At 36.5% G+C, this 17,794-nt stretch overlaps 1 protein-coding gene across 3 annotated transcripts in view; it reads left to right on the top strand.

The window, feature by feature from the left end:
• The window catches only part of MED14 (mediator complex subunit 14), a 105,697-nt gene that overhangs the window by 42,394 nt on the left and 45,509 nt on the right, over positions 1-17,794 (top strand). For all 3 annotated transcript variants that reach the window (XM_077144930.1, XM_077144931.1, XM_077144933.1), the window contains 4 exons: positions 3,346-3,505; positions 5,105-5,299; positions 5,882-6,016; positions 8,782-8,858. In XM_077144930.1, coding sequence (XP_077001045.1) covers positions 3,346-3,505; positions 5,105-5,299; positions 5,882-6,016; positions 8,782-8,858 — 567 coding nt within the window. The remainder of the gene's footprint in view (positions 1-3,345; positions 3,506-5,104; positions 5,300-5,881; positions 6,017-8,781; positions 8,859-17,794) is intronic.

The following is a 17,794-nucleotide window of genomic DNA, read 5'->3' on the forward strand; positions in this document are numbered from 1 at the left end:
ATATCCGGGCATTACATTAAACTGGACAGGATTAGAAGCTCTTATTCCCATTCTGGGCTCCCTGTATCTGAGTTGTTTTAATGAGCTATCCAGACAAGTTGAGTTAGATTATGTGCTACAGAAAATTTAGGTTCTGGACAAAATAAACCTCTCTTCCTTTGGTCTCATAGAGAAGGTGAAGCTCTAAAATACAGACAATATCTTCCTTGCCCCTGTATTCTGATTTACCTTAGTCTTGACTCAATCAGCTTTGTTCTTATCTCTAATTGAAGGCTGATCTCTTTTTCAGTTTCTCTAACAGTTGTTGCATGTGGCATTGCTGATCTTCAGAACTGCAGCTCTGAATCTTAGGTGTCACATAGGTACCCAAAGTTCCAGGGAAATACCAGGTTGTACATATGTAGCACAGCCTCTCAATATTTAGAAATAATAATTACCACTCCGGACTAAATGTAACTGCTATAAGAGCTTACAATCTAGGCCCCAGTTTTTTTATAAATCTTTTCTAAAAGTAACCATTCAATATTTGTTCTTTTTTTTTTCTGGCTTGTTTTACATCACCTGAATGTCCCAGAGGTTCATTCAGAACATTGTATACCTCATGATTCATTCCTTTCTGTGGCAGCACCATCTTCAATCATATGTATACACCACAGTTCACCATTCTACTTCTTAGTCAGTGTATCCTTCAGCCACCTTCATCCACTGGGCATCATGTCTAATTTCCAGAGTCAACAGTACTCTCTCAATTTTAGACAATTTTTATTGCTCCCAAGAGAAAAATAAACAATATACACACCCTCACCAAGTAGAAAACCCAAACCTCCCCTTAACTCTTGTGTCCCCCCCACCCCATTATTTACCCCTGGTATTACTGTTTTACTGTTGCTGTCTTCCTGTTACACATAGCCCATAGCATGCAATGCAATTTCCCCCCATACCCTGATATTATTTACTCTTTGAACAAGATTCATACCTTTGAAGTAGTTCATGCAAGAACTTATATTTGTAGTGTTAATCGATGAAATAATGGCTCTATAGAATCCCTTTCAGTCGTGTTCAATTTTCATATGGCAGTATTACTTATAGACCCACTAATGAACTGCCTTCACTTCTATCCAGTCCGTTTTATTTAAGTTCAACCTCATTAGCTAACCGTTCACCCATCATTAGCTACCGTGTATCTCTAGGTCCCCTATATTCTATATTATAAGCCTCTGAGTTTACCTTTACCAGGGTCATAAAAGTGAAGTCATATAGTATCTGTCCTTTTGTGTCTGGCTTATTTCACTCAGCATTAAGTCCTTAAGGTTCATCCATGTTGTCATTTGCTTCAGGACATCATTTCATCTTACTGCTGCATGATATTCCATTGTTTGTATATACCATGTTTTGTTTATCCACTCATCTGTTGATGGGCAGTTGGATTGTTTCCATCTTTTGGCAATTGTGAGTTATGCTACTTTGAACATCAGAAACAAATGTTTGTTCACATCTTTGCTTTCAAGTCCTCTGGGTATATACCAATTAGTGCTATCGCCAAGTCATAGGGCAGCCTGATATTTAGTTTTCTAAGGAACCACCAAACTGTCTTCCATAGTGGCTGTACCATTATACATTCCCACCAGCAGTGCCCAGTTTCCCCACATCTTCTCCAACATTTCTAGTTTCCTGTTTAAAAGCTGCCATTCTAATAGGTGTGAGGTAATACCTCATTGGAGTCTTGATCTGCAATTCCCTTATAGATAATGAAAATGAGCATCTCTTCATGTGCTTTTGAGCCATCAGTATTTGCTCTTCAGAAAAATGTCTATTCATATCTTTAGCCCATTTTATAATCATGTTGTTTGTTCTTTTGTTGTTGAGCTCTATGATTTCTTTGTGTATACAGAATATCAAGCCTTTATCCCATAAATGTTTTCCAAATATTTTCTCCCTTTGAGTTAGCTGCCTCTTCACCTTTTTGACCAGGTTGTTCATTTTTAACTTTCATCCAAAATGAAGCAAGCGATATGTTTTAAAAATTCATCTTCATTCCTTCGTCAGTAGCTAGTTCCAACAGATTATCCTGAAAGTTGTAGTTAAATTTGTTGTCTTTCAATGAAAAACATGGTTTCTAGATTTTACACACTTTTGGGTAACAGTTGACAAACTACCCTTAAAATGTCATCTATTAGAACATGGTTTTACTGTGCATGGCTAGTACCTAGCCTGTATCACATATGACTTACCCTGTGTGTGCAGCAATATCTAAACTCACCTATAGCCTGTTCAGCAAGGTGAGTCTACTATTCATGAGCTTGGACATTGTGGCATTGTTACTTTGCTTTGAAAAGTTTCTAAATTCGTATTTTCATTTTCTGTAGTTACCTCATTGTGGATCAGTAAGAGTATGTGAGCCAGTCACTTTATCCCTTTTCACATAATTATATATGGTTTCCTAGCCTCAGGATAGATAAATAAAGGGAATGAGAGGAGTTCCATAGTGAAAGCATCAATGTGAAATTTGGTGGCATAACTGAAAAGGAAGAAGGAGAGAGAAGGTAATTAATACTTACTGGTAATAAGTGGGTCTCCTAGGCACTTTACACATACGCAGTATAAAAACTCAGAAAGTGGGTACACAGATGGTTCAGTGGTAGAATGCTCGCCTTCCATGCTGGAGACCCGGGTTCGATTCCCAGACCATGCACCTCCTCCCCCCCCAAAAAACCTCAGAAATTATAATGTACTAATGCTATTTAGCATACAGGCAGACAACTTCTGTTACCTCAAAGAAAATTCTTGGTTAGCAGTACAGTAACATTTGATGTCCAATATCCTCTGATAAATAGGATAGGGAAGTTGTAATATATTTCCATAAAAATTAGAAATTGTATAGTTATCAAGAGAAATAATATTTGTGAAATATATATTTCCATTTATACTAGGAAAATAAGGTACTTTTATGCTTATGCATTGTTTGTTCTATTTTGCTTCTTAAACACTTTAAGTACTTCTATAAAGGATTTTGAGGTTATTTTGTGCTCTCTATAAACCATATGAAATCTGTCATTTCCTGTAATAAATGATATCGTGTCTCAGTCTTAATACTAATTAATTTTCCCTTATAACTAATCAAAATCATTCACACTGCAGTTTAAACTTCTTAGACTATAATTGCAAATGATTCGATACAAAACTGGAGAAATGATTCATTATTGTGATCATGTATCCTTTTACTAGTTCGGTTAAATTTCAATTGTTGTTTTAGTGGTCTTCAGTAATCTATTTATAAATCAGTAGCACACAGTTAATCAGAAAAGTCTGTGGCTTTGTGATGTGGATTATCTCTTTTCAATTAAGGTTTTGGCTTGGACAGCAGCGTTGTAAACAATCTATAAAACATCTGCCTACAATAAGCAGTGAAACATTGCAGCTTTCCAATTACTCATCCCATCCTGTTGGAAACCTTTCTAAGAATAAGCTGTTCATTAAACTTACCCGTCTTCCCCAATACTACATTGTAAGTACACAAAAGGGTGATTTGGATGGTTGAGTTCAGTGATTCTGTTAATATCTTGAATATTTTATTGTTTAATTTAATTTGCAAATGTGTTTTATTGAATATTTGACTCTGGTATAGTGATTCTTAACCCAGGGCTTAGGGATGAGGGAGAGAGGAAAGTCATGTCTCTAAGAAATTGCATAATAATCAGGCATGTTTGAGGAATACAAGCTATGCCCCCATCACTCACCCTAGAATCTCTCCTATGGTGAGTGAGGCCTGGTTTCTGATTGGAATGAGGCACCTCCCTCTATGTAAGAATTAAAAATTTGAGAGCTCCTACCATGAAGGTTTAGAGATGTTTTTGGCAATCAAGATGTTTTGGAGCTTGTTTGGTTTTAGTTGATTATTGACTTGGTGTAATGCAGCCTTTTAAATATAGCTTTACTGAATTATCTTTAATTTTTCAACCTTGCCTGATGAAAGTCATATTCCATTTTATCAGTTGCATGTACTTTTTAGGCACCACAGTAAAATCTTTTCTTATTCCTTTTTAACTTTTCGTAGGTATCCATTTAGTTTCTTTGAGATCTTTGAAAGGGTTAAAATTTGAAAGAATTTGAAATATGAACTCATCTTAAATATATTTCACTGCTTATAGAAATTTCTGTCTATACCAGGTAGATACCTTTGGCCAAGAATATAAAGTGCTTGAAAAACTTAATTCAGGATTATTGGTCAAAGGTCATGGGAGTAAATTTTTTTAAGGGCTTAACCTATACTTCTAAAAGACATTATCTTAAAAAGATACCCTGTGTAGCCTGACACATCTTAAGCTAGGGCTATGTATGTAGCTAATATGTCTGCCATTGATGTGAATTTCACTTTTTTCTGAAATCTGAAATACCAGCTGTGGAACTAAATTTGGCACACAACAAAGGGCTATTGTTGCATTTCTCAGTGAGCTGTCTGGCCTACATGTGAAATGATACGCAGAAGACATGTATACAACCAAGCCTGCAAACACACAAAGATCTCTTATATTAACCACACATAAATTAAATGGTTGTAATTTATCATTTTATGACCTTATTTAGCATCAGTAAAAAGCCAGACTTTAGTTTCGAAAGCTAGTGATTTACTATAAAGAAATAGTTAGTTTTCACATAGTTTAGATCAAAATTTAATGTATTTTACTCTGTGTTCTCCAGATTTATCACTAAGGGTTGATGCATCCATCAAAGTGGAAAGAACTACTACTGTGGGGATTGTTTTTCTTTCTTTCTTTTTTTTTTTTTTAATTTGTGTTTTTATTTACCATGGACATTAAGAATAATGGAAAATTTTGCTGCAGATATTTAAACGTCTTTTAAATATCTTTCAACCATTTTCCCTTTTTTTGGTCAGCTTTAATGAGATTTCATTTATATACAGTAAAAATACATCCTTTTTAGTGTATCAGATTTGACAAATGATTCTTTTGGCATTATGGTTGATTTGTCCTTGTTTAAACAAAAAAAATCTATGTTAGATTTCTGAGCCCCACTTTATATAACACAGAAAATATCCAACACTTGTTGTTTCTGTGAATCTCATTTCTGATTTGGGTTTCTTTAGGTTGTTGAGATGTTGGAGGTTCCCAATAAGCCCACACAGCTAGCATACAAGTACTACTTCATGTCTGTGAACGGTATGGAGCGTGAGGACAGCCCTGTCTTAGCCCTTCTGCTGCAGCAGTTCAAGGACAACATCGAGGACTTGGTTTTTCGTACAAAACAAGGGAAACAGCCCAGAACCAGTACCAAGCGCAAGGTCTGCTTACATAGGGGAATGAGCACAAAATTTCTGTTATACTATATTAACTTTGGTGTGCTTTTAACCATTTTTAATATGGGAATGAATTAGGTTTTTTTAAAGAAATTAGGCGGCAATAAGTTTTAAGTAACAATTGTCACATTTTCTTAAACATGCTTCTTTTTAATCAGTTAATAATTAATTTTGCACCGTTTTCCATAAGAGAACTTGTTTTAAGCACAAAATAGTTACCACTAAATTATCAGTGTTTAGCTCAGTATTTGCTGCTCAAAAAGCCTTTGTTGAATAAATATAAAAACATTTGTCAGTGGCAGAATTATTGCCTGCCATGCTGGAAACCTGGGTTCAATTACCGGCCCATGCGCTTCCCAAACAGAAACAAAGGAAAAAACAACAAAAATTCAACAAATGGTGCTGCAACACTCACATGGAAAAAGAATGAAATGTGACCCCCGCCATAGAGCATAAAAAAAAAAACATTTGTGTTGGTTAACCCTGAAGTTAGCTATAGTAATTTAACTGCCTTAATTACATCACACTTCCTTTTTTACCCACTTGCATTCTTTATTTAAATTCTAGTTGTCTGGTGATCCATGTCCAGTGGAACTCAAGAAAGCCAAACGATCAGGAGAAATGTGTGCCTTTAATAAAGCTCTAGCTCACTTTGTCGCTATGTGTGATACAAATATGCCATTTGTAGGACTTCGGTTGGAGGTAATTTTTTTTTTAGCAATTTCGGGCACTCTGCAGTGGAGAGTCATTTTTAAAGAGCATTTCTAAAGCTACATGAATTCTATTAGAACTGGAATGGTCATGATTTGGTTCATTTCAGGGGAGGAAGGGTTGAAATCATAGCATCTCGTGGTATGCATGTAAAATACCATCATGATGTAAATTATTTTGTACGTATGATTCAAGATTCTGGGCCTTCTGTTCTTTATGGAAATGGAAACTGATTCTTCCCAGTTGAAAAAATGGACAGTTTAAGAATTAAAATCTATTAATTCTTATATACCAGTTGTGTGTGTGTGTGTGTGTGTGTGTGTGTGTGTGTGTATGCACAAGTATATACACTATACATATATATGTGTATATCACCTCGTGAAAGCATTGCCTAAGCCAGTTAGAGATGTTGACAAAGGGATGGCTTATTCTTACTTAGTGAAGCCATACATACATATTGCTTAAACACTAGTAATTGAATTCTTTTCGGAGAAACAGGTCTTAGAATGTTAAGCTAAATTTTTACTTCTGTTCCATGGAAGAAGCACTGATCTTAGGGAGAATCAGTGTCTTTCAAGAATACATAGTTCTGATAGCCAGCACAACCCCAACATTAAAGTAAAGGGAGAGAACAGAATCTGTATTTTTTATATTCCCAGAGGGTTTTGACCAAGGATTAGCAACTCTTCAAAAGCAACACTCTAAAATCTTAATTATTTCCCTCTAGTTTAAAATTTTACTTTTTTGTAAGAATATCCCTCCCTTCAAATTATTGTGAAGAAGAGATGTGGAAATGTAAAAATGGACTATTTCCATTGGGTTGATAATGGTGCCTTAGGAAGATTTGTTGGAAACACCTTTATGCTTCAGAGCAAGAATTGGAATCTGTAAAGGATCAGAAAGTAAATATTTTAGGCTTTGAGAATCATGGTTTCTGTTATATCTACTCAAAAGTGTTGTAGTGCAAAAGCAGCCATAGTCAATATGTAAGCAAATGAGCATGGCTCTGTTTCAGTAAAACTTTCTTTTATATAAACAGATGGTGGACTGGATATGACTTGTTGAGTAAGTAGCTTGCTGGCCCCTGCTTTAGAGGGCTCTGGGATCTGAAGGCAGATTAGGTGTGAAATTGTGAAGAACATCAATAGCCCAGAGGGATCCAAGCCCAACAGGCACCTAAAAAAATGTACTCATGTCCTTGATGTCCTGGGTCTTCTAAGTGTGAGCTTGATGAATGTCCTCTTGTCTGGGTGCTCGCCATAGCTCCTAAATTATACAGAAAAAATCCATGTTTCCTGTTTACTTGATGTATTCTTAAACTTTTTCATTATGCCATTTGGAAGGATTATGTGAATGTCATTTAGTTACTAAATGGACAGTGGGAAGGGAGGATACGAGGTGCGCTGGAGCAATGTAATGCACTTACGCCCTCTCATCCAGCGCTTTATCTCTGTTCCCCCTAACCACAAACTAAAATTTGCAAAGACTTGTGTCTTTGTAGAGGCTACATAGACTAGTACCTTCTGTACCCCTTCTGTGTACTCTTGTATCTGTTGTGTATACATAGGACGAGAACATTCTGTTGTACCGATTGAACTCGGTCTTAAAAACTTACCTACTTTTCTCAGTGGAAATTCTAGCTGTGTTAAAGATAAAAGCAAGCACATTTTCTGCTTAAAGTAGTTACTGGAATGTGAATAGCTGCACTGAATCTTCCCAGAGATGTTTATATCTCCAATTGTGATAGAAGAGTGGCAACATTTTAGAGTCCTCCCATATTTCCCTTCCTTTTGAATCTGAACCCCTAAAGCTTATTTGTTCAGCAGTTATTTTTCTAAACCTCTGCCCTTCCCAGGCCCCAAGAGCAGGACTCAATAAAATACTTAGAGCTGTCTTAAACCCTTTCTGGAACAAGGTTGGTATAAGTAAATAATCCAACGTAGAAAACCTAGACATGTCTACCACAGACAAACATTTCTTTGATAGATCAGATAACTTTCTGGCATACCTTAATAACCTATAGTTCCAGGTGGTGCAACGGTGGCTCAGTGGTAAGAATTCTTGCCTGCTGAGCTAGAGACCCGGGTTCGATTTCTGGAGCCTGCCCATGTGAAAAAATTTTAAAAATAACCTATATTTCCATGAACAGGCTTTCTGGCACTATCCTTGCATTTAATTTTTTTAACTTACTTTCTAAATCCTCCATTTGGGAAAGATACCTAATTGGGTAAATTCATAAATTGGAAATCTTTTCTTCCTAGATTTCACACAAGAAATAGTTTGTTTAAAATAAAAATAGATTTCAGAAACATTGTAAACTAGATACTGTTTATGACTTAGAAATGAGATAAGACTGTGACTTAGACTATGAACCTTGTTTTGAACAAACGTAATAATCTAAGAATTATACAAGAAAACCCATCTTATTTTACAGTTGCCTTTGAACTACCAGAATTGATTCTGGATTCCTTTTGGCTACTGGTAAAAATTAGATCAATCTCACAAATTCTGAAGATTTGTTGCCTGTGTAGGTGTTTTTTTAAATAAGGAGAGGCTCTGGGGCAGCTTTGAGCTTCATTGGAATTAACATACTTTCCTAGAAAATGAACCGGTGGGGTCAGTGCTTATGCTATTATGTTGTAACTTTTGAAAGAATGGCCCTATAAAAGATGCCGGAAGAATAGACAGTAGTACTTAGGAAAGGTAATTTCCTTTGTAAAATTGGTGATCTATTATAACTGCTTTTCTCTTTACAGTTGTCCAATCTGGAGATTCCACATCAGGGGGTACAAATGGAAGGTGATGGCTTCAGCCACGCAATCCGCATATTAAAGTAAGCCTCTGTCATATGTTTTATTTGGTGCTGCATGTTGCAGACACACTGCCAGAGAGCCGCTCCTCTCCTTCCATGAGACGACAAAGAAGAGTTCAGAATCTGTGGATGTTAAGGATTTCTGCATAGAATTATCAAGGTTTGGGGGAGGATTCTCTCCAATCTATGAGGGGGAGATCGAGCACCACTTGGTATTTTAGGATGTCTCTTCTTTTCATTTCTTTCATTCATTCATGAGATGACTTATTAAGTTAGACTGCATGTCATACTGGGGTTCTTTGAGGGTCTCTCTGGATGCTATGGGTTCCTGTGGCAGAGAAATGTGGACTAGTTCAGAAGTCAGGAAGGCTATCCCTGAGGCGATACCAATTGTATTCAGACTGAGGGGAAGGTCAGAATTAACCAGAGGAAAGGAAGGTAGGGTGGGAATGGGAGGTCCTAGTCAGTAGGCAAAGCTGTTGATATGAAGGCTTGAAGGCAAGAGAGAATTTGGCACCTTGGAACTGAAAGAGAAGTTTATCATGGCAGAGGTGGGCAAAATGAGTCTTATAGATATAAGCAGAAAGGGGTCAAATCCTGTAAGACTTTGTAAGAGTCCTTAAGAAATTTAGGACTTTATCCTTAGGGCAATAAGAAGCCATCAGATGATTTTAAGTTAACATTAAAAGATTGGTGTTTTTGAAAGTTCACCTTGATAGCAATATGAAGAATAAATTGGAGGGGAGCAGAACTGTAATAACGAAACCATTTGCTGAAATGTTTCACACCAGAGTTGGTTTCTTGAACTAGGATGGTGTAGAGAAGTAGTCAGGTTCCTAGGGACTTGAGGGATGAAATATTCAAGGGTTGGTGATTGGATTGATGTCAGTGGCAAGAAAAGGGTAAGTGACAAAGATGACTCAATTTTATCTTGAGTAAATATTTTCTAAGAGAAGTACAGTGAAGATATGCTTTTGAAGGGATTTTGCTAAGTTTTAGGTGCCTTAGACATCCTTCTGGGCAGGCAGGGATGTGTCTCAAGTTCAGGTGTCTGGTTTGGGCAGCAGAAGTAGATAAAGTCATGTTTATCGTGATGGTAATTGAGCTGGATTGGTAGAGTAGATCACCAGGACAGTTTACAGAGGGAGATCAGCAGAGGGCTTCATTTTAATGGATAGAGGACAAGAAGGCAAAGGGTACTTATAGTAAAGCTGATGCAGGACATGTAGTTTATAGAGTGATCCAGTATGGACTATTACAAAGATAAGAGTACTGTTTACAAGATCAGTCTTTCTAGGTTCAGAAAAAAATTGTTTCTTAAATGTTGCTTAATAATATAAATTACATAAGCAGTTTTTATTTATTGAATTACTTTGTCTGCCAAGACATGACAGCTCTGTAATTTGATCAACAGGGCTTTAACTATTGTTTGGGAATCGGTTTGTTTCTGTGGAAGATGGGAGGGGCAAGCATATTTAGTTCTGGCTGCTGGAGTTGAGGGGTAGCAGTGTGTGTGTGTGTTGCCCCCCCCACACACTTCACCCAACCCCCCAAGATTGTGTCTTTGTGTTATTATGTGCTGCTTTAGATAAAGAATTGAAGAACTGAAATAGCTCTCCTTCCTGGCTGACTATCTCAACACCATCTCTTACGAAAACTTTTCGAGAGTGGAAGAGCTGGTCTTATAATGGAAATCATTTCTTTTTAAAACTCTTCTTGGCAACTGCAGAAAAGTAGATGATGTTAACATTTGTCTGCTGTTCTTTAGTTATGTTTTTAATGGTTTACAAGATTTAAAAAATATCTTGCTCTCAACATCTTTATAAGAAACTTCCTTGAGTCCCCTTCTTGAATTCAAGTCATGATTAACCTACCTAGGAAGGAAGTACTTCATATTTTTTTGCTACATTTTATAATGATTTTTAAAGAAAATCTTTTGTTTTCCTTATTTAAAACTTAAATGAAAACATGTAGAAATGGATAACTATATCTGCCCAGCAAATGCTGTCCAATATTGGGGTAGAATATAGAAGCTAGGAAGGAAAAATAAATATCTAGGCATGACTTTATTCAAATAAACTCCTATGTAAATCTAATTAATATGTAGTTGTTCTAATGCATTTAATCTTCAGAAACTCTTCTGTTAAGCTTTAAAAATGAAAACACAGAAGCTAGATGCATTAACATTAAACAGGAGTGTGAGTTGGTATTTCAGAGCTTTAAAATTGGGCATAATTTCTTCACTGAAAATATATTCTGTTCTCATTCAGCTTTATCTCTTTGAAAAGCTGTTCAACAGGTCTCCTTGACATATCTTTGAAAGTATCATAGTAAATTCCATAGATGGCTATGGTTTATGCACCTGTGGCCTCGAGGATACAGTCTCAATAGAGCCTTGATCCTATGGCATAAATTAGGCTTGGGGCACAAGTTTCAAGAGCAGCATGCCACTACCTAGTTTTGAGCTCTTGAGCAAATTCCCTACCTTCTCCTGAATTAACTTTACAGTAACTAGTGAGTGGTACTGATCCTCTAGCAACACCCACAAGGTTTTTTCACCTCATCCTTTGCCTCTGTGGCTTATTCTTCTTTGCATAGACACAGCTCTCTCTATCTTTTTTTTTTTAACCATATCATCATTCCATTCTTGTTTGGTATGGGTTACAGTTCTGTAATTTTTCATTTCTTTTCTTCTAGCTGGTATAAGACGTCAATATAATGATTCAGCACTCATTCTCATTTGTTAAATCCTGTTTTCTCTGGTATCCTCCTCCTTCTCTTTAAATAACATATATACATAAAAGCAATACATTTCAAAGTACATCACAACAATTAATTGAAGAACATTTCAGACATTGGTATGGGTTACAATTGCTGGTTTTGGGAACATTTTTCCTTTTTCAAAATTGAGTGTAAAAAAAAGAATCTGTCTGAAGTGTATGCTTTATAACTCCTGTAGGTTATGATTAGGTTTTCAGAGTAAGGGCTTGCAAGTCCTCAATATACATATGAAATTTAAAAGCATATTCCATATACATTATTTCTGTAATAACTGCATGAAATAAAATTGGACAAAATCTTTCTGATAGTGATACAAAATATGGAATATAAAATAAAACTTGTATGTTTAAGAGAAGCTGTGGTGAAAATTTTACCTATTTGGGGTTGGTTGAGAAGATTTCAGCACTATGTGAGTTCTGTTTTTTGTATGTTGTTTGTTTGTTTTTATTTGTCAGATCTATATATTCTTTTCCCTCTCTTTCCTTTTTTTTTTTTTTTTATTTTTGGCGTGTGCTGGCTCCTGCATATATATATATATTTTTTTTTTATTAACGGAAAGAAAGAAAAAAAAAAGAAATTAACACAACATTTAGAACTCATACCGTTCTACATATGCACTCAGTAATTCTTAACATCATCACATAGATGCATGATCATCGTTTCTTAGTACATTTGCATCGGTTTAGAGGAACTAGCAACACAACAGAAAAAGATATAAAATGTTAATATAGAGAAAAGAAATAAAAGTAGTAATAATAGTAAAAAACAAAACAAAACACAAAAAAACCCTATAGCTCAGATGCAGCTTCATTCAGTGTTTTAACATGATTACTTTACAATTAGGTATTATTGTGCTGTCCATTTTTGAGTTTTTGTATCTAGTCCTGTTGCGCAGTCTGTATCCCTTCCGCTCCAATTACCCATTATCTTACCCTATTTCTAAGTCCTGCTGGACTCTGTTACCAATGACATATTTCAAGTTTATTCTCAAATGTCCGTTCACATCAGTGGAACCATACAGTATTTGTCCTTTAGTTTTTGGCTGGACTCACTCAGCATAATATTCTCTAGGTCCATCCATGTTATTACATGCTTCATAAGTTTATCCTGTCTTAAAGCTGCATAATATTCCATCGTATGTATATACCACAGTTTATTTAGCCATTCTTCTGTTGATGGACATTTTGGCTGTTTCCATCTCTTTGCAATCGTAAATAACGCTGCTATAAACATTGGTGTGCAAATGTCCGTTTGTGCCTTTGCCCTTAAGTCCTTTGAGTAGATACCTAGCAATGGTATTGCTGGGTCGTATGGCAATTCTATATTCAGCTTTTTGAGGAACCGCCAAACTGCCTTCCACAGTGGTTGCACCATTTGACATTCCCACCAACAGTGGATAAGTGTGCCTCTTTCTCCGCATCCTCTCCAGCACTTGTCATTTTCTGTTTTGTTGATAATGGCCATTCTGGTGGGTGTGAGATGGTATCTCATTGTGGTTTTGATTTGCATTTCTCTAATGGCCAGGGACATTGAGCATCTCTCCATGTGCCTCTTGGCCATCCGTATTTCCTCTTCTGGTAGGTGTCTGTTCAAGTCTTTTTCCCATTTGGTAATTGGGTTGGCTGTCTTTTTGTTGTTGAGTTGAACAATCTCTTTATATATTCTGGATACTAGACCTTTATCTAATATATCATTTCCAAATATTATCTCCCATTGTGTAGGCTGTCTTTCTACTTTCTTGATGAAGTTCTTTGATGCACAAAAGTCTTTAATTTTGAGGTGCTGCCATTTCTTTCTTTCTTTCTTCAGTGCTCTTGCTTTAGGTTTAAGGTCCATAAAACCACCTCCAGTTGTAAGATTCATAAGATATCTCCCTACATTTTCCTCTGTTTCATGGTCTTAGACCTAATGTTTAGATCTTTGATCCATTTTGAGTTAACTTTTGTATAAGGTGTGAGATGCGGGTCTTCTTTCATTCTTTTACATATGGATATCCAGTTCTCTAGGCACCATTTATTGAAGAGACTGTTCTGTCCCAGGTGAGTTGGCTTGACTGCCTTATCAAAGATCAAATGTCCATAGATGAGAGGGTCTATATCTGAGCACTCTATTCGATTCCATTGGTCGATATATCTATCTTTATGCCAATACCATGCTGTTTTGACCACTGTGGCTTCATAATATGCCTTAAAGTCCGGCATCGCGAGACCTCCAGTTTCATTTTTTTTCCTCAAGATGTTTTTAGCAATTCGGGGCAACCTGCCCTTCCAGATAAATTTGCTTATTGGTTTTTCTAATTCTGAAAAATAAGTTGTTGGGATTTTGATTGGTATTGCATTGAATCTGTAGATCAGTTTAGGTAGGATTGACATCTTAATTATATTTAGTCTTCCAATCCATGAACACGGTATGCCCTTCCATCTATTTAGGTCTTCTGTGATTTCTTTTAGCAGTTTTTTGTAGTTTTCTTTATATAGGTTTTTTGTCTCTTTGGTTAAATTTATTCCTAGGTATTTTATTCTTTTAGTTGTGATTGTAAATGGAATTCGTTTCTTGATTTCCCCCACAGCTTGTTCATTACTAGTGTATAGAAAAGCTACAGATTTTTGAATGTTGATCTTGTAGCCTGCTACTTTGCTGTACTCATTTATTAGCTCTAGTAGTTTTGTTGTGGATTTTTCCGGGTTTTCGACGTATAGTATCATATCGTCTGCAAACAGTGATAGTTTTACTTCTTCCTTTCCAATTTTGATGCCTTGTATTTCTTTTTCTTGTCTAATTGCTTTGGCTAGAACTTCCAACACAATGTTGAATAATAGTGGTGATAGTGGACATCCTTGTCTTGTTCCTGATCTTAGGGGGAAAGTTTTCAATTTTTCCCCATTGAGGATGATATTAGCTGTGGGTTTTTCTTATATTCCCTGTATCATTTTAAGGAAGTTCCCTTGTATTCCTATCTTTTGAAGTGTTTTCAACAGGAAAGGATGTTGAATCTTGTCAGATGCCTTCTCTGCATCAATTGAGATGATCATGTAATTTTTCTGCTTTGCTTTGTTGATGTGGTGTATTATATTAATTGATTTTCTTATGTTGAACCATCCTTGCATACCTGGGATGAATCCTACTTGGTCATGATGTATAATTCTTTTAATGTGTTGTTGGATACGATTTGCTAGAATTTTATTGAGGATTTTTGCATCTATAGTCATTAGAGAGATTGGCCTGTAGTTTTCTTTTTTTGTAATATCTTTGCCTGGTTTTGGTATGAAGGTGATGTTGGCTTCATAGAATGAATTAAGTAGTTTTCCCTCCGCTTCGATTATTTTGAAGAGTTTGAGGAGAGTTGGTACTAATTCTTTCTGGAATGTTTGATAGAATTCACATGTGAAGCCGTCTGGTCCTGGACTTTTCTTTTTAGGGAGCTTTTGAATGACTAATTCAGTCTCTTTACTTGTGATTGGTTTGTTGAGGTCATCTATGTCTTCTTGAGTCAAAGTTGGTTGTTCATGCCTTTCCAGGAACCCGTCCATTTCATCTAAATTGTTGTATTTATTAGCGTAAAGTTGTTCATAGTATCCTGTTATTACCTCCTTTATTTCTGTGAGGTCAGTAGTTATGTCTCCTCTTCCATTTCTGATCTTATTTATTTGCATCCTCTCTCTTCTTCTTTTTGTCAATCTTGCTAAGGGCCCATCAATCTTGTAGATTTTCTCATAGAACCAACTTCTGGTCTTATTGATTTTCTCTGTTGTTTTCATGTTTTCAATTTCATTTATTTCTGCTCTAATCTTTGTTATTTCTTTCCTTTTGCTTGCTTTGGGATTAGTTTGCTGTTCTTTCTCCAGTTCTTCCAAGTGGACAATTAATTCCTGCATTTTTGCCTTTTCTTCTTTTCTGATAAAGGCATTTAGGGCAATAAATTTCCCTCTTAGCATTGCCTTTGCTGCGTCCCTTAAGTTTTGATATGTTGTGTTTTCATTTTCATTCACCTCGAGGTATTTACTAATTTCTCTTGCAATTTCTTCTTTAACCCACTTGTTGTTTAAGACTGTGTTGTTGAGCCTCCATGTATTTGTGAATTTTCTGGCACTCCGCCTATTATTGATTTCCAACTTCATTCCTTTATGATCCGAGAAAGTGTGGTGTATGATTTCAATCTTTTTAAATTTGTTAAGACTTGCTTTGTGACCCAGCATATGGTCTGTCTTTGAGAATGATCCATGAGCACTTGAAAAAAAGGTGTATCCTGCTGTTGTGGGATGTAATGTCCTATAAATGTCTGTTAAGTCTAGCTCATTTATAGTAATATTCAGATTCTCTATTTCTTTATTGATCCTCTGTCTAGATGTTCTGTCCATTGATGAGAGTGGTGAATTGAAGTCTCCAACTATTATGGTATATGAGTCTATTTCCCTTTTCAGTGTTTGCAGTGTATTCGTCACGTATTTTGGGGCATTCTGGTTCGGTGCGTAAATATTTATGATTGTTATGTCTTCTTGTTTAATTGTTCCTTTTATTAGTATATAGTGTCCTTCTTTGTCTCTTTTAACTGTTTTACATTTGAAGTCTAATTTGTTGGATATTAGTATAGCCACTCCTGCTCTTTTCTGGTTGTTATTTGCATGAAATATCTTTTCCCAACCTTTCACTTTCAACCTATGTTTATCTTTGGGTCTAAGATGTGTTTCCTGTAGACAGCATATAGAAGGATCCTGTTTTTTAATCCATTCTGCCAGTCTATGTCTTTTGATTGGGGAATTCAGTCCATTAACATTTAGAGTTATTACTGTTTGGATAATATTTTCCTTTACCATTTTGCCTTTTGTATTATATATATCATATCTGACTTTCCTTCTTTCTATACTCTTCTCCATGTCTCTCTCTTCTGTCTTTTTGTATCTGACTCTAGTGCTCCCTTTAGTATTTCTTGCAGAGCTGGTCTCTTGGTCACAAATTCTCTCAGTGACTTTTTGTCTGAGAATGTTTTAATTTCTCCCTCATTTTTGAAGGACAATTTTGCTGGATATAGGAGTCTTGGTTGGCAGTTTTTCTCTTCTAGAAATTTAAATATATCATCCCACTGTCTTCTAGCTTCCATGGTTTCTGCTGAGAAATCTACACATAGTCTTATTGGGTTTCCCTTGTATGTGACAGATTGTTTTTCTCTTGCTGCTTTCAAGGTCCTCTCTTTCTCTTTGACCTCTGACATTCTAACTAATGGGGAACGCCTATTTGGGTCTAATCTCTTTGGGGTGCGCTGCACTTCTTGGATCTGTAATTTTAGGTCTTTCATAAGAGTTGGGAAATTTTCAGTGATAATTTCTTCCATTAGTTTTTCTCCTCCTTTTCCCTTCTCTTCTCCTTCTGGGACACCCACAACATGTATATTTGTGTGGTTCATATTGTCCTTGAGTTCCCTGATACCCTGTTCGAATTTTTCCATTCTTTTCCGGATAGTTTCTGTTTCTTTTTGGAATTCAGTTGTTCCATCCTCCAAATCACTAATTCTATCTTCTGTCTCTTTAAATCTATCATTGTAGGTATCCATTGTTTTTTCCATCTTTTCTACCCCATCCTTCACTTCCATAAGCTCTGTGATTTCTTTTTTCAGTTCTTCTATTTCTTCTTTTTGATCAGCCCATGTCTTCTTCATGTCCTCCCTCAATTTATCGATTTCGTTTTTGAAGAGGTTTTCCATTTCTGTTTGTATATTCAGCATTAGTTGTTTCAGCTCCTGTATCTCATTTGAACTATTGGTTTGTTCCTTTGAGTGGGCCATATTTTCAATTTTCTGAGCGTGATCCGTTATCTTCTGCTGGCGTCTGGGCATTTAGTCAGATTTCCCTGAGTGTTGGACCCCACAGGTTGAAAGATTTTTCTGTGAAGTCTCTGGGTTCTGTTTTTCTTATCCTGCCCAGTAGGTGGCGCTCGTGTCACACGTTTGTCTACGGGATCCACCAGTAAAAGTTGCTGTGGGTCCTTTAACTCTGGAAAACTCTCGCCGTAGGGGAGGTTTGGCAGCCGAAGCGTCTTGGAAGAGTGCCAGCCGGCCCGGGGGTCCGAACGCGGGGAGGGTCGCCGGCCGCCGCAGCACTTGAGAGCGCCCGACCGATTTTCCTAGTCGGCCCGGGGCGCCAAGCATGGCGGAAGGGCGCCAGCTGTCGCAGCCCGGGAGA

Source organism: Tamandua tetradactyla, chromosome X (genome assembly GCF_023851605.1).
Source record: "Tamandua tetradactyla isolate mTamTet1 chromosome X, mTamTet1.pri, whole genome shotgun sequence".
Lineage (NCBI taxonomy): Eukaryota > Metazoa > Chordata > Mammalia > Pilosa > Myrmecophagidae > Tamandua > Tamandua tetradactyla.